The sequence below is a fragment of the Miniopterus schreibersii genome, assembly GCF_964146895.1.
Source record: "Miniopterus schreibersii genome assembly, chromosome: 10".
In the NCBI taxonomy this organism is placed as follows: domain Eukaryota; kingdom Metazoa; phylum Chordata; class Mammalia; order Chiroptera; family Miniopteridae; genus Miniopterus; species Miniopterus schreibersii.
This window is the reverse complement of record NC_138110.1, coordinates 57,962,294-57,984,698: the sequence shown is the minus strand read 5'-3', so window position 1 is coordinate 57,984,698 and position 22,405 is coordinate 57,962,294. Positions and strand designations below refer to the sequence as shown.

The 22,405-nt window shown below is 55.8% G+C and overlaps 1 protein-coding gene across 2 annotated transcripts in view; it reads left to right on the top strand.

Moving 5' to 3' along the window:
- SRC (SRC proto-oncogene, non-receptor tyrosine kinase) overlaps nt 1-9,547 on the top strand; it is a 48,857-nt gene extending 39,310 nt beyond the window's left edge. For both annotated transcript variants that reach the window (XM_081148566.1, XM_081148567.1), the window contains 7 exons: nt 1,375-1,524; nt 3,109-3,264; nt 4,761-4,940; nt 5,808-5,884; nt 6,597-6,750; nt 6,874-7,005; nt 7,291-9,547. In XM_081148566.1, the coding sequence (XP_081004692.1) occupies nt 1,375-1,524; nt 3,109-3,264; nt 4,761-4,940; nt 5,808-5,884; nt 6,597-6,750; nt 6,874-7,005; nt 7,291-7,499 (1,058 nt within the window). In that variant the 3' untranslated portion in view covers nt 7,500-9,547. The remainder of the gene's footprint in view (nt 1-1,374; nt 1,525-3,108; nt 3,265-4,760; nt 4,941-5,807; nt 5,885-6,596; nt 6,751-6,873; nt 7,006-7,290) is intronic.
- Nucleotides 9,548-22,405: the final 12,858 nt, after the last annotated feature.

The following is a 22,405-nucleotide window of genomic DNA, read 5'->3' as shown; positions in this document are numbered from 1 at the left end:
AGCCCCTCTGCAAGTGGGTTGCAGGCGCCCCATCACCATGGCAACGAAGCTAGGCCACTTCCTGTGGGCCTGGGGCTCAGCAGGAGATGGGAAAGCAGATCATCCATGTCACGCATGTGCATTTATGAGCGGTTGTGTGGCCGTGCGTGCCATGTGTGGGTCCAGGCATGTGTGTGCACGGGGTGGAATTGTGTGTGTTGCTACGTGGGAGTGAATTGTTGTGTGTTTGTCTTCATGCCTGTGGGCCCGGGGAGTGTGTACTTTGTGCGCACGCAGCCAGTGGCCACAGGCATGCCTGTTTGTGTGCACATGTGGTCAGGGCCTGGGCCGTCCGCAGTAAGTCATGGTTGCCTCATGCAGGCTTTAGAGACCTGGGTACGGGTTTGAGTCCCAGCTCGGTGCCTGACTTGCTGCATGACCTGCTGCCTAGCTGCTTTCCCTCTCTGGGCCTCTTTTTCCCTTCTTTACACAGATTTTAACCCCTGTCTGAGGACTGTCCAGAGGGTCTGTGGGCCGGGGGGCTGGGCTTCTAGCACGGCACCTGTACGCTGCCTCCCCAGAAGGGCTCTCTCTGGCCTCTGGAGCTTCTGCCCCCGCTGCCCCCACCTTTGGGGCTCAACCTTGTTCCTTGATGGCACCCTCTCTTGGGCTCAGGTTAACAGAGGCTCTTAACCAGGCCTGTTGGGCAGGAGGAAGCTTTTCGGGCCCAAAGCTTTTCCAGGCTCAAGGAAAGCAGGGATGGGGCCATTATGGCTGGCCCAGCTGAACCTTAGCAGCCTGCAGGTCATGCCCAGCACATGGGCTTCTGCCCTTGTCTGCCCAGCCTCAGCCAACCACTGGCTCCTGCCTGAGCCTGTAGCCTTCAGGAAGTGGTGGGGCACAGACAGTGCTCCCGAGGGCAGACCCAGAGAGGGGAAGCAGTTAATCTGGGGACACACAGCCACTTGGGGCCATTTCTACGCTCCCAGGAAACATTTATTGAGCACCTACTGTGTGCTAGGCCCTCTTATATGTAGTCTTATTGAATCTTCCCAGCAGCCATGAGAGTAGCCCCATTGTGCAAAGGAGGAAACCAAGGCCCAGAGAGGGCAAGCGAATTGTCGAGGTCACATAGGGGATGCTCACTGAGGCTTCAGAAGTTTTGCCAGGGTCAAGGGTGCAGGGCAACACTTTCTGGCCAGGTGCCCCTCTACTGACTTGGCCCTGCCTCGGTGGCTGCCCCAGAGCTGGGTTGAACCAGATCTGGCTGTGTCTTGGGCCAGAGGCTGCCGACCTGGCTTCCCTCTCCCCTCCTGGGTTGGACAGGCACAGAACTGTGCTTAGTGCCCTGTGGGGGTGACAGGCCTAGTGGTCACGGCTGCTCTCTTCCTGCAGGTGCCTACTGCCTCTCAGTGTCCGACTTTGACAATGCCAAGGGCCTCAATGTGAAGCACTACAAGATCCGCAAGCTGGACAGCGGCGGCTTCTACATCACCTCTCGCACCCAGTTCAACAGCCTGCAGCAGCTTGTAGCCTACTACTCGAGTGAGTACCCCCACCCAACCTCGGGGCGCAGGCCTCCAGGGGAGGGGCAGCTGGGCCTGGGGCGAGCCCACTGCCTGGCCTGGGGCTAGGCCCTCTGAGGGCATTGGGGTGTGTGTCTCAGCCTGAGAAGGGGGCTTTGGGGCCAGCAAGGGCTGGGGCTTCTGCTTTGCTGAGGATGTGTGTGGCTGGCCCCTGCCCTCCTCCCCCCTTCTCCCTGCTCCTCTTTCCTCCCCCCTCCCCTCTGCCTCCCAGTCTTTTCCCCCTTCTTTCCTCCCACGCTCTCTTCCTCATTTACCCTCTCCCTCTCCCCCCACTGCCCCTCCCTCCTCTTTCTCCTCTGCAGCTGGCAGGTAAGGGGGGCTGTCTGGAGGAGTGAGCAGGGAAGGGAGGGCCACAGGCTGGTGTCTCTTGTCTCTGCAGTCCTAGCACCCGTCTGAGCTGAACTGGTTACTGGGTGAGGCTGCCGGGGCTGCCGCATGGATGGCTACAGAGAGAGGGGGCAGAGATGGGGAGAGACAGGGGAGCGCGGGCTCGCGGTGCTCACATGCGGGGAAGAGACGGGAGCGCGGGCTCGTGGTGCTCTCATGCAGGGAAGAGACGGGAGCGCGGGCTCGTGGTGCTCTCATGCACAGCCATGTGTAAGAGTGGCTGGCTCCATCTGGATGTCGAGGGCCGCCGGGTGGACTGAGGAGTCACGGCCTGTGTGAACCCATGGGGCGGGTCTCTGTGGGTACCTGTGTGCTGTGGCACGTAGCTCTGGCCTGTGTGCAGGTGTGGCCTATTCTGAGAGTGCCCGCTGCTCCCCACCCTGCACATCTTCCTCCTGACTCCCTCAAGGATCTGCCACTTCTCTTAGTCCCCTCGGCCACCACTAATGTTCATTCTGAACGCTGTTCCCCCAGATCAAAATCCTCTAGGGCTGTCTTGGAATCTTAGGATAAAGGACCCTCATGTGGTCTCCGAGGCCTTGGGGAGTCTAAACCTGGCTACCCAGTCACTTCCTGCAGCCCCTAGGCCTCCTTTCAGCTCCTCCATCCCAGCAGCTGCTCCTCCCTAAGGGCCTCTGCACAGGCACCAGGCACTGTGCCTTCTGCTTGTGGTTCTGTTCCCTAGTTAACCACTCACGCTCCTGCAGATTCAAGCCCAAGTGCCACTTCCTCTGGGAAGCTGTCCAGGACTCCATCCAGCCTACCTGCTGTTGCATGCGCAGTTCCCCTCTGTCACACATGAGGTCCTGGGAGTTGATTAAGGGAAGTTGGGCTTCCCCTGGACTGTGAACTCCCAGAGGCCAAAGTTCCACTGGACTTGTCCCCCACTGGGTCCCTGGCACTCACCTAGCTGGCCACCCTTAAAGTCTGATGAATGAATGGCTGAATGACTCAGTGAGCAGGTGCATGAGGTTGTGTGAGCCTGTGTGGGGTAAGGGTGTATGCACACAGGTATGGATGGTTGGTCTCAAGGACACCCTGTGTGTCCCCGAAGCCTGTGTGCATACAATAGGTAGGTCTGTATACACAACGTGGGACAGGAAGGCCACAGGGCGGATGCCAGGCCTGAACTCCATGTCCCTGTCTCCACCTTCAGAACATGCCGATGGCCTGTGCCACCGACTCACCACTGTGTGCCCCACATCCAAGCCACAGACTCAGGGCCTGGCCAAGGACGCCTGGGAGATTCCCCGGGAGTCACTGCGGCTGGAGGTCAAGCTGGGCCAGGGCTGCTTTGGAGAGGTGTGGATGGGTAAGTCCTTTTCCCTTCCCCCTCAGAGGAGAATGCAGTCCCCTTGGGGGGACTTTGGTGTCCCCACCTGAGAACCAGGCAAATACCTATCCCATCTGGCAGCTCAAGGCCTGCTTTGCCCCCCCTTCCCTTTACCCCCCCGACTCTCGTTTACCTCTGTTGCACAGTGGGGCCTATTTTAAATATGAAGCTCCCCAGTGGTGTTTGGCCTTTCCCCGCCTCTGCAGAGGGGCTGGGCATTGCATCTCTCCAGGGACCTGCTGGGTGGTCTGGGCCAGGCAGCTTCACTCTGAGCCTGATCTTCCCAGCTATAATGGGGGTGGTGATAATAGGACCCACCGTTGGGCTGTTCTGAGAACATAGGCTCATTGTGCATCCACCTGTTAGCCCTAGGAAGAGAAGCTCAGCTCGCGGAGGGAGTGCTGGGAAGTGCAGGCCTGGCATGTTCTGGGCCTGTTATCAGTTTCTCCTGTCTAACCCTGGAGAAACTGCAAAACCGCCCTAGAAAACAAACACCCTGCAGCCCTGACAAAACCCAGGCCCCCTCCGCTGACTGGTTTCTGCTGACATGGGAACCGTGGCGGTGGGGGTATGGTAGGCATGGCAGTCATAAGCCTGCGGCTCCAGCGGAGGCCACAGTGTCCTGTCTTCAAGATGTTCGTCTGAGCCACTGTGTTCACTTGGCATTGCTGTCTCCACTTTCTCCCTTCAGAGGAAGAGAGGCTGGAGGGGAGCAGAGAGGGTTCCTGGGTGGAAGGCATTGCAGGGACAAAGGCCTGGGACCTGGAGTTCAGGCCAAGTCAGGAAAAGAGATATGTTTGCTTTGTGCTGGGGGAGGGGAGAGGGACGAGATGCCAGCTCCTGAGCACATAGGCACAGTGAGGATGTGAGCTAACCCTGGCGAGGTCCAAGGCATCAGCTGTTCCGGTGGCTGCGGGACTCATGCCTGGCTTGGGTGTGCAGTAGTCAGTGGGGAGGTTCTTTCTTCTTCCCTGTTGCTCCAGGTAGACTTGTGAAGTGCCAGGTACATATTCCCAGACTGTTTGAGCCCCAACTCTCAGATGGAAGCCCAGAGACTGGGAAGAATGGGCCTCAGGCCACTCACCTGAGAAGCCTCAGCCCCGGCCCCATTCATTTGCTAGCGTCTGAGGCACCTTTGTGCTGCTGAGAAGGAACTTGATCACCCAGGAAAGAGCAGTTGAGTTGGCACCGTGGTCTCCCATCCCAGGCGAATGTGCTGCTTTTAGGGACATTCCTAATAATTATAGTCCTAACAACAGCTACTGTTTCTTGAGCATGCACCAGAGACTCATTTAATCCCTGTAATAGTCCTCGGAGGAGCATCTTGTTCTTGTGCCCATTTTACAGGTGGGAACTCTGAGGCTCAGAATGGCCAGAGAAGCCAGAGCTGAAATTGGTACCTGGGCAGATCCTGGGTCCCTGAGGGATGGGAATGGGGGCCTTCACTGAGGCAGCCTACGCCCCTCCCCACTCAGGGACCTGGAACGGCACCACCAGGGTGGCCATCAAAACCCTGAAGCCAGGCACGATGTCTCCAGAGGCCTTCCTGCAGGAGGCTCAGGTCATGAAGAAACTGAGGCATGAGAAACTGGTGCAGCTGTACGCCGTGGTGTCTGAGGAGCCCATCTACATCGTCACAGAGTATATGAGCAAGGGTGAGGCCTGGTGACCGGCACCGAGAAGCGGGCAGCCCTGGCTGGGCTACCTATGACTCAGGGTGCTCACCCAAGGGCGGGTGGGGAGTGCTCTACTGTCCCCAGATCTGGCATGCACCTCTCTCTGAAGGTGGAATGGAATGGCCAACTTCTCATGTCATGGAAGGTTAAAACAAAGATTGCCTTTCTCATTTCATTATGTTTTTAATGATTTTCCACAACACATCTTGTCTACTCCAGTTTGCTGGTTTTCTAAAGCTGTTTGCCATTTGGGGGCAGAGAACCCCCCCAAACCATCCAAGTCCCTACCTTTTGGAGGCGTACTTTATATATTATAAAATATACCCATTACATATCATAAAACCCATCCAGTTCAGTAAGTTTTAACAAATGAGTATTCTGTGCATTCCTTGCCGCAGTCAGGATATAGAAGAGCTCCATCACTCCAGACAGTGCGCCTTGCCCCCTTTGCAGATAGTCCCTCCAGCCTCAAACTCAGGCGACCACGGACGTGCTTTCTGTCATCCGAGATTTGTTGATTCTGGGACTTCACTTACATAATCCTTTATATCTGAGGTTCTTCTTTGTTTAGTGTTATCAGTAGTTTGTTCCTTTTTTATTACTGAGTAGTAATCCACGGATGGATGGACCATAGTTTCTGTTCACATGGAGGCCAACACTGGGTTGTTTCCCACCCTCCTTGCCTTTGAGTGACACGCGCTGAGTGAGACTATTCAGAGATGGGTTTACATAAAACCTGCAGTGCCGGCTGAAGCGAGGCCGGCCACCCAGTTGGACAGGACCTGGGAATCACTGCGTCCCGCTCGGGAGAAGGGGCAGGCCTAGAGCTGCTTTCTCTCTGCCCAGGGAGTTTGCTGGACTTTCTCAAGGGGGAGACGGGCAAGTACCTGCGGCTGCCTCAGCTGGTGGACATGGCTGCTCAGGTGAGTCGGCCCTGCTTATACCCTTGGCTTTGAGCACTCAGACCCAGCCAGTTCTGGCCTCTTGAGTGCCCCCTCCGGGAAGCTTGCTTTGGTTGCCTTCACACTCACTGATCTCTCCTCACATATTACTGGGACCACTTACAGTGCTGTAAGAGGTTCTGGGCAGCGGAAAGAGCCCTTAACGGGCAGCAGGAGTCCTGACCTGCTATGGGACTGCAGGCCTCGGCTTTCTTCTCTGTAAAGATCATTCATTCATGCAACAAACATGTATTAGTACTTGTTTGCTTAGCAGCCATTTTTTCACTTAATCCTATCACAATCAGGGGAGGTAGAGATGACTGTTATTCTGTTTGACAGATGAGAAAACTGAGGCTCAGCGGGCAGGATCTGGCACTCATCTGCATCTCTGGGACATCTGGGGCCTTCTTTTCATAGGGGGGACCCACTTCCCTGGCTGCCTCTTGTCTTGTGCCTCCCCTTTTCCCTTTGTCCTTTGTCCTGCATTCCCTTCTTCTACTGAGCACCGTTCCTGCTTTTTGTGCCAACAGCGTTTGTTGTAACCTGACTGCACTTGCCTGAAGAACTGGGACAGGCAGGGTGTTTGGTTGGTTCTCTATCCTGGGGATAACTCTAGCCCTGAGAGGCACATGCCCTGTGATCCGAGAAGGGCTTGGGGTGGCCCCTGAGCCAGGCTCCTGGGTTTTGCCCGCAGATCGCCTCAGGCATGGCATACGTGGAGCGGATGAACTATGTCCACCGGGACCTCCGTGCCGCCAACATCCTGGTCGGAGAGAACCTCGTGTGCAAAGTGGCTGACTTCGGCCTGGCTCGGCTCATCGAAGACAACGAGTACACAGCTCGGCAAGGTGGGCAGGGCCTGGGCGGGTAATGTATGCCTTGGGAAGTCATGCCCCTTATCTTAGCCTCAGTTTCCTCATCTGTCAAGTGGGGATGGGAATGGTACTATCTAATTTTTCTTGTTCCTGCAGGTGCCAAATTCCCCATCAAGTGGACGGCTCCAGAAGCTGCCCTCTATGGGCGGTTCACCATCAAGTCCGATGTGTGGTCCTTTGGGATCTTGCTGACAGAGCTCACAACAAAGGGACGGGTGCCCTACCCTGGTAAGAGGGCTCCCCACAGCCCATCTTTGGTTCCTGAACCCCTCTGCCCTGGTGACCTTAGACAAGCCAGTCCCCCTCCCAGGCTTCAGTTTCCCCATCTGTATGAGAAAGAAGTTGAACATCTGATCTTAGGCTCTCTCTGGTCAGGGCTTCCAGCCTTGGGGAGGGCCCACGCTTACACCCACCCTGTCCTGGCGGGAAGCCCTCTCTGACATCCCCATCAGCTTCCGCCCACCTCACTTTCCTCCCCAGAGTGCGCCTTCTCACTCCTCCCTCTGCCCACAGGGATGGTAAACCGTGAGGTGCTGGACCAGGTGGAGCGAGGCTACCGGATGCCCTGCCCACCTGAGTGCCCCGAGTCCCTGCACGACCTCATGTGCCAGTGCTGGCGGAAGGAGCCAGAGGAACGGCCCACCTTCGAGTACCTGCAGGCCTTCCTGGAGGACTATTTCACGTCCACTGAGCCCCAATATCAGCCTGGAGAGAACCTATAGGGAGCAGGCTACAGGGCCAGACTGGCTTCTCTGTTTGGATCGGGCTGGGTGGCCCCTGATGTGGGGTCCTGCCTCCCTCTGCCTGCCCGCCGTTGATCCTCTCTGTGGGGCTGAGTTGCCAGTGATTAGGCCTCCCCCTCTTTTGTGGCATGGAAAGGCGCGGGGCCTAGAGCAGCCCTGAGGGCAGGCTCCAAGGCTGGCACAGTGACTGTCCTGGCTCCTGCTCCAGCCACATGCCTCCTCCTTGTACACCTCCCGGAGCTCTGTGCATCGCGGCAGGACCTGGGAAGATGGGCTGGGGCTGAGGGCGCCTTTTCCCAGCCTCCACCTACTCTACACATTGACTCCTTCCCAATTCCATGCCACCCAGGTCTGTCTCCAGAGTTGGCCAAAGAGCCTTTCCAAAGAAAAGTGGTAGGCCCTTGGCCATCAGCCTGCCTGATACCCTCCCCCTTGCTGTCCATTTCTGAAACACCTTTTTGTGGAGGCCACTGGGTCCAGACCCCTCTGCCATGGCTCCCAGGCAGTGCAACCTGAGGCCTAGACTGACTTGTTGGTGGGTGGGGTGGGCACCCCTTCAAACCCTACCCTTCTTAGACTCAAGGGACCCTTAGATATCGTCAATTCCTTGTCCCCTATTACCCATGGGGAAACAGTCCAGAGAGAGGTTGTAATTTACCTAAGGCCACAGACCAGGGTTGAGATGGAATCAGAACCCGGTGCTCCCTCTGTCTTCCTCAGGAACCAAAAAGATTGTCCTCAGTGGCATCATGGACAGACTGTGGCAGCCCAAGGGACAAGGGGCCTGTGGATGGGTTAGAGATAGCGGAAAGTCCTACTGCTATTTCCTGCTCTGTGGGGCTGTTGTGGGGAGAGAGAGTGGAAGTGGATGTGGGGCTGAGCTAGGAATGAGGGGGGAAGGTGCAGGTGTAGGGAGGCAGACATCAATCAGAATGTGGGTGGATTTTGACCTTCAGGCCTAGCCAGCCACGAAAGGGAGCGAGCTCCCAGGCTCTGGAGGCAATCAAACAGAAATAGAAAATCCAAGTAGTTGGGAAGCTCTGCCCTGGCCTTAGGAGGGAACTCCAGGTCATCTGCCCAGTTTGTCCTGTGTCATTTCAACGCCTGGCCCCTGCTCTCCTCCCCAAGTTGGCACCCTAAACTCATGAGTAGGGAAAGGAGTGCCTAGGCTGGGGTGAGAGAGGATGAGGGTGTCCACTGCCATGCACCAGGACTGCCTGTGTGACCTTGGGTGGACCTTGCTTCTTCTCTGGGCTGCAGTGTCTGCCTCCATATGTGGCCATGGCCTCTGCAATTGCTCTGCTCCCTCCAGACCCTGTGGCCTGGCATCACATAGTGAGCACAGCCCAGGGCATCAGGAGACTGGTTTGGCCCTACTCTACTGTTCAGTCTTAGGGGATATGGTGGCTTCTCCCTGGGCCTCAGTGTGCTCCTCTTAAAGGGGGTGGCTAACAGTTTGTGGGCATCTTGCCAGGGGCCTCTGTGTGTGTGTGTGTGTGTGTGTGCACGTGTGTGTTCCTCCATGTGTGTCCATATTTAACATGTAAAAATGCCCCTTACTCTGTCCCCCAGACACATTGTACATTTCACCCACAGCCCCCCTCATAGCAATAACATTCCTGCTCCAGGGATTCTTGAGCCAGCCAGGCCCTGCCAGCGGGGAAGGAGGCCAAGCAGTGCCTGCCTATGAAATTCCAACTTTCCCTTTCATACATGTTTATTACCCAAGTCTTCTCCTGTCTGTCCCAATCCCAAATCTGGGCTTGCGTACAACAGCGTGCTCTCAGATCCCCTTCTCACTGCCCAAGGCCCTTTGTATAAGGTGTCCTAATACTGTCCTTTTTTAAAAAAACAAACAAACAGTGTTTTGTAGATTTCAGATGACTATGCAGAGGCCTAGGGGTCCCCTGGCTCTGGGCAGGGCCTGGGGGTCCCACATTCCATGGCCCAGGCTTGGGGGGGGTGGGGGATCCAGAACTGGTTGTAAATAATTTGCATATTGTCTGATTAAACACAAACAGACCTCAGAGTTCAGCCAGTGGTTTATTGAGCATCTACTTACTGTGTGCTGGAGGGTGACAGGGTGGGAGGTGAGGATAAGCTGTGGTCAGAGGGGCGTCTGTGTGGGCAGCACTGGTGCCTGGAAGGCTTCGGGCCTAGGCGTGACATCAGATTGGAGACAACAGTCACTTTGGAGTGTGACGATGTATGCACACCTGTACCTGCATTTGGAGAGTGAGAACATTTGGCAGAAGCCTTGCTTGTTGTGTCTGAGGCGCACCAGATGAAACCCAGGACTCAGCAGTATCAGCAGTTCTGAACTCTGATTCCCGGGGTGGATGGTGGCGGTTGACACTCTGGGGGCTGGGTAGGGTCTTCAGGCCTGCATGGAGTTGTGGATGTGCTCACGGGGACATGTGGTTGTGTGTGCTATCTGTGTGTTTCCCAGGAGTGCTGGGCTGGGTGGGAGGTGGGGCTGGATCAAAATCCTGTGCACTCTGGAGAAAAACCCAAGGACTCTTCCTCTCCTCCCTTCTCTCTCGCCACCGGTGGACAGCCTGGGAAGTTCATTTGCAACAGTCTATACGAAGATATTTATTTTACATCAGATCACACACCTATCCATGAGTCACCTCTGTTCATAATAATACTTTAAAAATGAATCCTAAAATGGGTATATTACTCTGTTTAGTATTATTTTCAGAAGCCTGAGACTCCATGGGTGTGCTCATGACTTGGGAGCACGAATAGGTTCTCCCTAAGAGCATGGATGTGAGTTTGTGGCACCCAATAGGTCTTCTGTTTGTTCATGAGGGGTGTGTCCTAGGATGTTCATGTGTGTGTGTTGGGGGGGGGCTGTTTGCCCATGGTTTTGTGTGTTTCTTTACACACGTGACCAGGTATTGTGCTAGTCTGTGGGTTTCTAGGGTTTGTGTGTACCTGGGTATTAATGGGGTATGAAGAGAGGAGGTCTGTTTTTTCCGGCTGGATGTGCACGAATTTGTGTGTACTGTGTGGGCGCAAATCCAGGTCCTTCCAGCCTGAACCTGCGGGCTCCTGGGCCATGGGCACCGATGTGTGTAACTGGGTTCTGTGGAGAGCATGGGGCAGCGTGGGGCCGTGCAGATCCGTGTGGGCTCATAGAGCGCACATACCAAGGAGCCGCTTCCAGCAGGACCCCCGTGTGCCCTGGGGCGCAGGAACAGCAAGCAGGCCAGCGACACACCCCAGCCCAGGTGGGCACAAAGCCCTGGGGTCAGAATGCGCCTGCACGGCCGCTGGGTGGTGGGTCCCAAGCCAGCTTGTTCCCCCCCCCCACTCCCTCCCAGGAGAGGTCCACACACCCTTTCTCTCCACTGTCCTGCTGTGTTTCTCTGCAGGCCTCTTCCGTCCCCATCTCTCTCTGACTCTGTGCCTCTGCAGTTTTCTCCCACTGTCTTCGTCAGTGTGGCTCTGGCTCTCTCTCGACAATTTTTTGTGTTTGTTTCTATTCCCTGCTTTAGTCTCCCTTCCCCCCACTTGGTCTTTCTCTGTGTCCCTATGTGCTTCTGTTTTGCTGTCTTTGTTTCTATAAGTGCCTCTCTGTTGTTAGTTTCTCTTTTTCTTTGTTCCTCCCTGCTGTCTCTTTCTCTGTTCTCTCTCCCTCTCCCTCCCCAGTTTCCTTCCTTATCAATATCTTGATGCCTCTGACTCTTCCCCAGGCCCTCACACCTCCATGCCTTTGCCCAGGCTGTTTCCACTACTGAGAATGCCCTTTCTTTCCTCTGCAACTTGGCAGACTCCTATTCATCCTTCAAAACACATCTTGGAGGCCACGGCTGCCTCTGGGAGCTTTCCCTGACCCCCAGGAACTTGTAGGGTTGTCTAGAACAAGATCTTGAAGGAATTGGGCAATTCTCACATCTGGCCCACATGGGAAGGGAGGCAGGAAAGCTCCCCCTGTCTCACCCACCTCTGGTGTTGACTCCCACACCCCAGGCCTCTGTTCAGTTTGCTTTTGCTCAACTCTGTGAGAGAGACAGTGTGGAGAGGCGAGAGATGTCCGCTCTGCTGGGACCACTGTCCCACGGCCCCTCTGCCTGCTCCTCCTTACGCAGCCCTGCCGGTTCCTAGCCCTCTGCAGAGGATTGGGGACCCTGGGACGCCCGCATCCCCTCCACCTCTCTTCCTGATTTCAGTGGTTTTCTCTTATTCTGCATCCATTTTTTTCTTTTTGAGATAAATAAGATGTTTCCCCCCATGGGAAGAAATATTCCTTATAGCAGAGTAGGAGAAAAACAGAAAAGCACGAGAAAGATCATAATTTGTTTTCCCTACCCCATCCCTCCCTCCTAGAAACATGGGGCATGTTTCTGGGTGTGTGTCCATCTGGTCTTGTCACCTGCTCTCTGCCCATTGGCCTCCCTCAAGGCCTGACCTTTCCCTGGACACCTTACCCTCAGCCCCACAAACTCACCTCCTGTCATTCCTGCCCACCATTCAGCCTCCCTCCTGGGCCTCCCTCCTTGGGAGGTTCAGCCATCACTCACCCATGCTTTCCTGTGGCCTTTCATTTCCTGCTCCCACCTCTGGCCCTGTTCACAGTCCTTTGCCTCTGGCGGAGGAAGCCCCATCTCCCTCACCTACCATTCCAGGCTTCTCCAGGCTAGATCCAACCACCCATGGCACCCTGATTCCCTGGCTGCAGGCCTTACCCACATTGCTTCTTCTGCCTTTACTTCAGCCTAGAAATCCCACCTCCTCTGGGAAGGCTTCCTGATTGCCCCTTCCCTGGGTTCTCTTGGCTCTGGCATTCCCTGCATTAGGAGTCCTAAACTTGGTCTTGAGTTACCCAGTCCCGGGCTGGGCGCCCAACCAGGGCCCAATTATGACTTTTGTAGGCCTAAGTTAGCTTTGCCTCCATGGACCCCTTCCTCCATAAACAGTATTAAAAATTATATTTTATGACAGTAATGATATATTTAATATTATATATTAAAACATTTTCTTTGAGCTAAAAGAAAATTTCTTTTAATCAAAAGAAAAATGAAATCATTTCCATGGCCCCCTAAAAGTATTGTGGACTGTCAATTTACTGAGCTCCTCCTCTGTGCCAGGCCTGGGCAAATGCCATTCCTGGCAGGGCTGTGTGTCCTTTGTGCCTTCTACCTCTCTGTATTTTCCTTCTGCTCCATTCTGCACCTGTGGTTTGCCCTTGACTTCTGTGTGAGTGTATCAAAGCCAGATGATGTGTGTGCCAGCCCCCTACCCTACCATCTCAGTCTCTCTGTCCATCTCCCTCACCCTAGCAGGTTTGTCTCTTTCTCTGGGCTCCCTCATTCATCCATTCGTTCATTCATTCATTCCCCCGAAAACACCTGGTGTCTGTGTGTCCGCCAGGGAACAGGGATCTGGTTCTCCATCTGCCCCCGGGCCTTCTGTGCTCCCAGATCTGCAGGCTTGTTGCATTTCCAGTGTGGGATTTCCAGTGTGGGCTGTGCTCCCTGCAGCCCCCTCCCCTTGCCATGGCTGGGGGGTGTTTCCTTCTGTCCCTCAGCTCTTTAGACTCTTCGTAAAACACTCATTGTGAAGCAGCTGCTCCTGCCTGGCCGTGCGTGTATTCTCCCCCACCCCTGGACCTCCATCTTGATTATTCCAGATGTGCCTGACCCTGTTCTCCCATCCCCGTCGGGGTCTCCCCCTTCCTCCCTCTGCCCCCCCTTACGCTCTGCTTTCCTTCTGCGTGTATCCTCAGTGCTCTCCGTGTTGCTCACTCTGCGTGTCAGCATGCATCCACTCACTGGTTCATCCATTCCTTCCTCTAACAGGTTTCCATTGAGCACCCACTGTGTGCCTGACCCTGGTTGGGGGCTGGGGGGTTCAGGGGTGAGGAAAATTGGCTGGGGAGCAGCCCTGTACATGCATTTACTGTCTAGAAGGACAGATGAGCAGGACAGATGCAGAAAGACCCACGGTCCCAGGGGCGTAGAGACAGGGTCCTGAGCTTGAATGGAGGGTCAGGGAGGGCTCCCCTAATGAGGAGCTGAGGGAGGCCTGAGTGAGTAGGATTAACGGGAGGGGGGGCAGAGGGCCCCCCGCAGCAGAGCAGCCAAGCAGGGCTAGGGCGGGACTGCCATTGAGCCATCACATCCTCTCTTTCTCTGCTGCTTCCTTCTTTCCTTTTCTGGGGGTTGTGATTGTGTGTGTGCAGGAGCCAGAGAGGGAGACAGACAGACATACAGACAGACACCAGGAGAGGGCGAGAGAGGCACACAGAAGTCTGCTTTTCCTGTTTACCTCCCATCTCTGACCTTCCCCTTCTCTCCGGGGCTGATCTAAATCTCGCCTTTCTCTGGCCTTGCTGCTTTTGTTCACGCGTGTGCATGTATGTGGTTCGTGTATGGTGTGGATGTGGCATGTGTGTGGTGTGTATGTAGTATAACGTGTGTGTTGTGTGTATGATATGTATGTGGTGTGGTCTGTGTGATGTGTGTTGCTTGTGTGTTCGTGTGCTGCCTGTGTGTGCTGTGTGTGGTATGTGGCTTATGTATGGTGTGGTGTGTGTTGTGTGTGGTGTGGTCTGTGTGTTGTGTGTGTGGTGGGGGTGTGGCATGTGGTCCTGGCTGACTCCCTCGCTGTTGCTTGAATCCAGCATGGGCGGTGCTGAGGGTCCCTCCCACCCATTCGGGCCTCTTTCTGTCATTTGCTGGTTTTGTCTGAAAAGCCCAGTCGTGCCACCCTCCAGAGGCAGCCCGGGGGGCATGGGCGCACCTGTCTTTCTCTGCACCCTTCCTCTGTCCCCCTCTTGCCAAACCCTCTCTCCGGGGCACACGTGTTCAGACTTCTGTGTGCCTCGTGCATTTGTGTCTGTCTGTCACCTCTCTACCCCTCCTTGTCTTTCTCTTTTCCTATCTCTTTGTTCTGATTTCCTTTGTCTCTGTTTCAGTCTCTCTTTCTTTTTTTTGTTTTGTTCTTTCTTTGTTTCTCTCTGTCTCTGCCCCTCGGTTTTAGCTTAATGTTACGCAGCATTAACTAGTCTTTTTCTATCAAGATGTGACTGCACAGCTGTATGTGTGTATGTGTGTGGTGTGTGCCCCCCTCCCCCCAATGTGCAGGGCCTGTGAGGCGTGTGCACGTGTCCTTGCGGCCGAGCCGGGGTCTGGCTCCTGCCCTGGGCCTCGGGCCCCGGCCCCCCAGGCTCAGCTGGCTTGTTGGGTTTCCAGTGTGGGCAGCTGCCGCCCCCCTTGCTCCACTCCATGGGCTGGGGGTTTTGTTTCCTTTCACTCCCTCGGCTTTTCCTAGAATAGTCATCCGAGAAGCAGCTGCTTCTGCTGGCCTTGGGGTGTGTGCGTGCGTGTGTGTGTGTGTGTGTGTGTGTGTGTGTCTTTCTCTCTCTCTCTCTGGCACAAGCGTGCACACACACACACATGCACACACAGGGACAGAGTAGCCCCTGCCCGCCCCCTTCTCTGCGGGGCTCGAGGCTTTCGTATTCATCCTGCGTCACTTGCATTTGTCCCTCCATTCAGTCAGCGCCCCTCGGCCTCCCGTGCGCTGGGTGAGTGTGTGAGCGGTGCCGCCGTCTCTAAGGCAGCTCTGAAACCTGCTCGCAGGGAGGGTGGCGTGTGTGAGCCTGTGTGTCACCGATCCTCTGCTCCCGCTCTGCGGGCAATTTCCTTTGGTCAACATACATGGAACACTGTGTGTGAGAGAGAGGGGGAGACAGAGGGGGGGAGAGAGAGCACTCCTGTCACCCTGTGCTCTTTGCTTGCTTCCTCTCTCGGCTCCATCTTGATTTTTCTGACACACTGGTATCTGTCTCTGCCCCCACTCCCCCCAGTCTCTCCTTGTCTCCTTCCCCACCCATCTCTGAAGTTCTGTCCTGCGTTTGCTTTCACTCTGCGGATGAGCACATGGCGATCCGCCCATCCGTCCATCCATGCATCTGTCTGTCCGAGAGTTATTTCCGAGCCCTTTCCTAACCCCTCTTCCTGGGCCCACTGCTGTCCTCCCCCTGCAGCCGCTGCGGGGCCCTCTCCTCACGCCCCGGCCCCCCTCTCCCCGCTGCCCCTCTGTTGTGAGCTCCAGAGCCAAGCACACAGCTGCTCCTGGGCCCCTCACCACCTCCAACCCCTGCACCCCTCTAGGCCCACCCCAGATTCAGCCCCTTCCCTGCCCCCTTCTCCCCCATGTGTCTGCTTCACCCCACCACCAACTGGTGCTCTGCCCCAGGAGCCCCCAACAGCCCAAACCTCCAGATCAAGGGACCAGTGTTGGAGATTTCTTCCTGCCCTGTGCACCCCCCTCCCAATTCAGGTCTCCCCTTGGGTCTCTCTCCTTTTCCATGTGAGGGTCTAAGCATTGGGCTTTCTCTTTTGGGTCAAGTGAACTATTTTGTAACTTTGTCAGGGTTTGTTCTTATCTGGGCATCCTGTGTGTGTGGTGTGTGTGTGTGTCCCTTCCTGTCTCCCTCTCTGTTGCATACATCTTTCCTTCCCTCTCTCTCTTTTTAATTTTGTTTTTTAAAAATTGATTTTAGCGAGAGAGAGGAAGGGAGGGAGAGAGAGAGGAGCATCCATGGGCTGCCTCCCACATGACCAGGGATAGAACTCGAAACCTAGGCTTGTGCCTTGACTGGAATCAAACCCACAGCTTCTGGACCCGGCCAGGGCTCCTTCCCTCACTTTTCCTCTTTCTCTCACTTAGAAAAATTGAGGAGTAACTTACATACCACAGAAGGCACAACTCTACACCTGTGAACGCACCTCCCCAGCAAGAAACAGACCCTCTGAGCACCCCCAGCCTCCTCTTCGCTCACGACCACCCCCACCCCCAAGGGAACCGCTGTTCTGACTCTATCACTGTTTCCTTTCATTGTTTTAAATCCCGAACTCGACATGGTGTTTTCCTCCACTGTGTATATGTGTGACTGTCTGTCAATCAGTCTCGAAAGTTTCTCAGCTGTTGCTTCCCTTCTGGGAGTTTCCTGTCTTTGTCCCCTCATTCAATCAACAATTATTGCTCACCTCCTAAGAAGGGCTGGGTGTGTGTCTAGCCCCCTCCTTCCCTCCCTCCCCCAGCCGCTTCTCTCCCGCTCCCTCTGCTCTGTCTCCAAGTCATTATTGAATTCTGCCTCTATTCTGTGCGTCACTGCAGGAGTGTGTGTGTGTGTGTGTGTGTGTGTGTGTGTGTGTGTCCTGCTCGCCCACCACCTCCCCTCGCTCCCTGCTTCCCCCACCTCTGCCTCCCTCCCCCTCTCTCCCGCCCTCTCCCACTCCTGGGGGCTCCATCTCCATGTTTCCAGGTGAGCCCTGCTCTCCCCCCTCTCCCCCTCTCCTGCGTCCTTCCCCCGCTGTCTCTGTGTGGTGTGTGCAGGCCTGTCCACCTCAGCGGCAGCTCTGGCCTTGCCCTCCTACTCCTGCCCTCGCACCTCCTGTCCCCCTTGTTGCACTCCCTTTGCTCCACAGACAACCAGCTGCCATCAGAGTCTCTAGGTGGGACCTTGGACCTGATCCCCAGACCCATCCACCCTCCAAGGTCCATCTCTCCTATTGCAGAACCGCCCTGCACTCCAGCCCCACCTGTGCTCTCCCCTCCCAACCCCAGGGCTGCCTTCATGCCCAAACCTCCCTCTCAGTCCCTGTCCTGCTGCATATTGTTCCCGTCCTGCTGAACTGGCGCTGACCACGGCCTCGCCCACCTTTCTGCAAATCCAGGGCCTGACTCTACAGATGTACCTGCTCCCTGAGTCTCCCTGACACCTGGTCCCTGAGTCTTCCCTTCCCTCCCCACGGCCATTCTCAGTGTCTTCCTCGTTTCCCTTCCCACCGAGCCTGGAGACCTCCCCCACTCTGGACCTCACCTCTCTCTCTATGTGGACAACTCCTTGATCTGCAGCTCTCCCTGTCCACCCACCTCCTGGGCATTGCACCGCTGCCCACTCGGCGCCAGGGCAGGTCCCTGGGCTCCGCCTGCCCCTCTGCTTCTCCTTGCCCACATCTTGCTCATCTCAGCACCTTGACTTGGTTTGGGCCTTGTCTTCGCCCCTGGGCCATGCTCCAGTCCCCTCACTGGCTTCCCCATCACTTGTCACCTGTTGCAGTGCTCCAGCCTGCACTTGGCCCCCCAGAATGACCCTCCTACATCAGGAAAATTTGGTTGTGCAGTCAACACACAGTGACCAAGCACCCCTGTGGGGCAGGTCATAGGGGCACCAACGTTTCCGTGACCTGACACCCTGGTGTGGAGGGGAGCCCCCGAGCCAGGAGGGCTGGGTGTGCCCACATGGCCTCCCACGCTCTCACCTTCACATTCTCCCTCCATCCTGCTCGTGTCTCCACTGTCAGTGCTCTGTCTCCGAGGAGGGTCTGTGTGTCTCTGTCCCTGTTGGGTGGTTTGAGGTTGGTCTTTCTGTCCCTGTGCACCAATCTGTGAGTGTCTCTGGTCTGTGTTTGTGTGTGTGTTTGACTGTCCGGGTGTCCAGTGTTTGTGTTCATGTGTGTGTCTGTTTCTCTTTGTGTCCAGTGTGTGTGTGTGTGTGTGTGTGTGCATAAGTGTATCTGACAATCTGTATGTCCTTACCTGGGTTTCTGACTGTTTCTGTCTGTGTGTCTTGCTGTGTGTCAGCCACCTGTCTCTCTGTCTGTGTGTGTATCTGCCTGTCTGTGTGCTGTGATGACTGAATGCAGGGATGTATGTGCATTTCAGGGGGCGACCTGACTGGGTCTCCATGTGTTGTGAAGATCACATTGTCTCTGGCTGTGTCCTCCCGAGAGTGGGGATCTGTCTGGGTGATTTTGTCCAAGTGTCCTTCTCTTGAGGGGGCTCTGGAGGTGACACGGGCTCTCTGTCTGGCGGCCACAGATCACCTGCCCCCTTGTTACCCAGCTCACGTCTCTCCCCCCTCTTCTGTCTCTGCATCCCTTTCCTGGGGGCTTTGTCTTCTCTAGTCACCGTCTGTGCCTGGCGGCCTCGGGTATCAGGCGGCATGCGTCACACATCGCCCTGACTGGGACCCCTCTCCCCGCGTGGGCCATGTGCGTCATCCGGCAGTGTGGGGGTCTCGCCTCGCTGCTCCCGCTCTCCCTGGCCCCCTCCCTCTCTCCCTCTGAGCCTTTCTCGAGCTTTCTTCCCCTTCCTTCCTGCGTCAGGCCTGCGTCTGTGTGTTGGCCGCTCAAAGCTCCCCACTCTCACCCCCCACCCCTCCGGTGGCTGTTCTGCTGCAGAGTGAGTTTGTTGGAGAAACTTTCAGTGTTTACTCAGTCTGCGATCAACAAACCCTGAAGAGGGGCAGGGTGGGGGGCTTGACATGCCTCCTCTTTTCCTTCCATTCCCATCTCCCCCAGGGTCCATCTCCCTGCAGGGGCACCTGGCTGGAGAACACAAAAAGCACTCACCGGCTGCCCTGCCGCCCCTGCAGGCCTCCCCTCCAGCCCTCCTGCCACTCCCACTGCCCAGCCATCTGCCTTCAGTCTTTCCTTAAGTGTGACTTGCTGCTTTCACCTCAGGGCCTTTGCACTTGCTGTCCCTTCTGCTTGGAGTGCTCTTTCCAGAGATCTATGTGCTGGCTCAGCCCCTTCAGGTCTCTGCTCCAAAGTGTCCTCTGCAGAGAGGCCTTCCTGACCACTCAGTCTGAAGCCGCACCCTCTGTCGCCCTCCTCGCACCTCCCCTGCTGTACTTGTCTGCAAAGCACTTGCCACTCTCTGGGCCATCATCTTATAGATTGACTTATTGGTTTATTTTCAGTCTGTCATGCCACCCTCTCTGCCACTGTGCTGTCAGCCCCGGGAGGGTAGGGAGAGTCTGTCTGTCCAGTGCTGTGTCTCCAGCTTCTAGAACACGGCCTGGAAGGTGGAAGGCCCCCAGAACCTGCTCCTGACTGAATGAGCAAGCTGTTTGCTAAGCCCTGCTTGGCCAGGTTATAGGGGAGTGCCTCTTCTTGCCTACCTGGCCCCCTAGTTTCATCCTGCCCTTCCCCACCCCCTTGGCTAACTGGTTCCCCTTCAACTCACCAGCCCCCACTTGAGTGGCTCAGATACCTGCCTCCTCCTGGTCCCCCTGTCTCTGGTCTTACCCTATGGACCCATTCTCCACACGGCACCAGTGATGGCTCTGCCAGGCAGCGCTGGTCACACACTCTCCCCTCATAACTCCCCAGGCTCCCACCTCCACAAAGAGTTCAAGCCCACCTCCCTCTGGCCTCCTTCCCTCTTGCTTACTAGTCCCCCCCATCACCTGCCTTCAGACCTCACACCTCTGCATGTGCTGGCCGCTCCACTTGGAATTCCCTTCCCTCGCTTACCTACTTGGTGAATTCCTACTTTAAAAAAAAAAATTAAAAACTTTTTTTAAATTGAGGTGAAATTCATATAACATAAAAACTTACATAAGTATATAACTATAATCTTTGCTTTCTCTCTGCTCTATCCCGGGGGTCATTGTCACTGTCATTTTCCGAGTGTGATACACACACACACACACACACACACACACACACACCAAGAAAAGCGGGAGCCCCCAGCCTAGGGCCCCTCTGCCGGCTCTGGCTTTGTGCTCACTCCGAGTCAGGGGCATTCGTTCTATTCACTCAGCGCCCTGGGGCTCTCCTCCCTCCCCTCCTCCAGCCCACTCCCTGTCTCTGAGGCAGAGCTGGAATCTGCCCTGGCTCTGAGAAAGCTGGAGAGGGGGCTGCGGGCCCCCCTTTGCTTGCTGCTTCCTGCTCCCTGCTTCCTTCCCTCTGCGGTCTCCGGCTCTGACTCTGGGGTCTCTGCTCCTCTCTCCTCATCACTGTCCCTGTCTCCGTCTCTCTGCTCCCGCCACTCTCTCCCTCTTTCTCTCCTTCTTGGCCTCCCTCTCCTTCCTCCTCGATTTTTCCAGATGTGCCGTGTCTGACTCTGTGTCCCATGCCACGTATTTCCCTCCCTCCCTCCTCCTCTCTCAGGCTGTCTTCTCCCCCTTCCTCTTGGCCTCTAGTGTGTGTGTGTGTGTGTGTGTTTACATGTTGGTGTGTCTCCACATCTGGGTCTCTTTCTCTCCCTCTGTCTGCCCCTAACCTGCTGGGGTTCCCTAGGGTACTACCTGGGGGCCTTGTCTTCCCTCTGGTACCCCAGCTGTGGCCTCACCCCCTCCTGGGTGTTGTGCTGAGGGATCCTCACGCCCCCATCTCTGGCAGACTCCACCAAGCTCCTCCTGAACCTAGTCCCCAGGGCTCCTGAGTTGGGGAACCATATAATTCCCCTACTTGCCCAGGTCAGCCTGGTCCCCCCTCCCTCATCTCTCTGTCTCTCTCTGTCTCTCTCTCTTCTCTGTCTCTTTCTGTTTCTCCGTCTCTCTGTCTCATGTACTTCAGCTTCTCCAGGCCTTTGCCTTGTGCTTGAGCTTTGCCTCTGTTGGTGAGGAGGCCCACCTTTCTCCCCTGCCCATCTGTCTGGCAAACTCCTCTTCGTCCCCCAGGGCCTGCTTTGAGCTCTTGGGCTCTGCATCCCTCCTTTGGAGACCCCTCCTCTGGAGACCCCACCTCTGCCCAAGCCTCTGGGTTAGCCCAGACTTGCCACTCAAGATTTTGGTAGGCTCCAGGGGACCAGGCTGGAGCCCCAACCTAACCGCAGGAGCCTGTACACAGCAGATGATCAATAAAAGCACCCTCAGGCTCCTTCAGGGGTTCGTTCTCCCTGTGTGACTGGGGTGTGTTTGGAGGCCTGAGCTCTGTGCCTCAGTGGGCCTACTTCTCCTGACTCTCGCCTCCCCAAGTCTCCCCTTAGCGCCAGGGCCCATGGCCTGTGTGTGTGGGTGTGTGTGTGCACAAGTGTGTCTGATCACCTCCCTCGTTTGCTCTCTGTGGCTTCATCTCCATTCACGCTCTGGACCATTTTTCTTTCTCGTTTTCTTTCAAGGTACGTGTTTTTTTCCTGATCCCAAAAGTAAAGCATCCGTCTTTATGATAGAACATTTAGAAAGTACAGAGAAACAGGGAGAGGACAACAGATATTCCCTGTTGGTCCTGTTTCCCAAGAGGAGGCAGCATGGGTAGGGGACCGAGCTGAGTGTAAAGTGTGTGTGTGTGTGTGCGCGCGCGCGCACATGCCTGTTCACGTCCCTCCCGAACTCTGCTGCCCTCCTTTGTCGCACACTCTCTGTCCCTCTCAGCCCCCGCCACCATCCCCCTGGTCTGTCTGCGAGTGCCCCTGGTTCTGTTTGCAGAGGCTCTGCTCTCCCCTGGGGCCCCACCCACATTCCCTTTCATTCATTCACAAAACCCGTTCTGAGGGCGAAGGACCAGGCACGTGTGTCTGCGGGACAGTGTGTCCCTCTTGTGGCTCAGGTCTCAGATCTCCGTGACTTTGCTTCCCCCCCCCCCACCCGGGAGCTCCCGGGGTTCGTGTCGGGGTGTGTCTGTGTGTCTGGCTCTCTGGACACCCGTCTGTCTGCTCGCCACCTCCCTCTCTGCAGTGTTTTTGAATTGCCGTCTTGCTTGCCCACAATGTGTGTGTGTGTGTGTGTGTGTGTGTGTGTGTGTGTGTGTGTGTCCACTAGATTCCCTTCTTCGGTTTCCTCACAGTTTGCTCTCCCTGTCTCCATGGGTCACTCCCATTCATAAATTTTTTTGCTCATTCACAAAAGAAAACATCACATTTTCTAAATTGTCTGCCAGGCACACAAATTGCATTAGTACCTTTGTGGTAAGAAATGCCCATTAAAGACATGGCTACCATGAGAATAACGAGGGTGTTGGAGCTCAGGGCGAGCACCACGCTGAGTTGTGCCCTGTGCCGGGTCCGTGTGAGTGTGTGTGTGTCTGTCCGTTCTGCCTGTCCATCCGCCCGTCTCCGGTCTTTCCCGTCTGCCTCATCTTTCTTTCCCTCTCCACCCATTTCCTTCCTTGGAGATTTCTGGAATTTCACTCTGG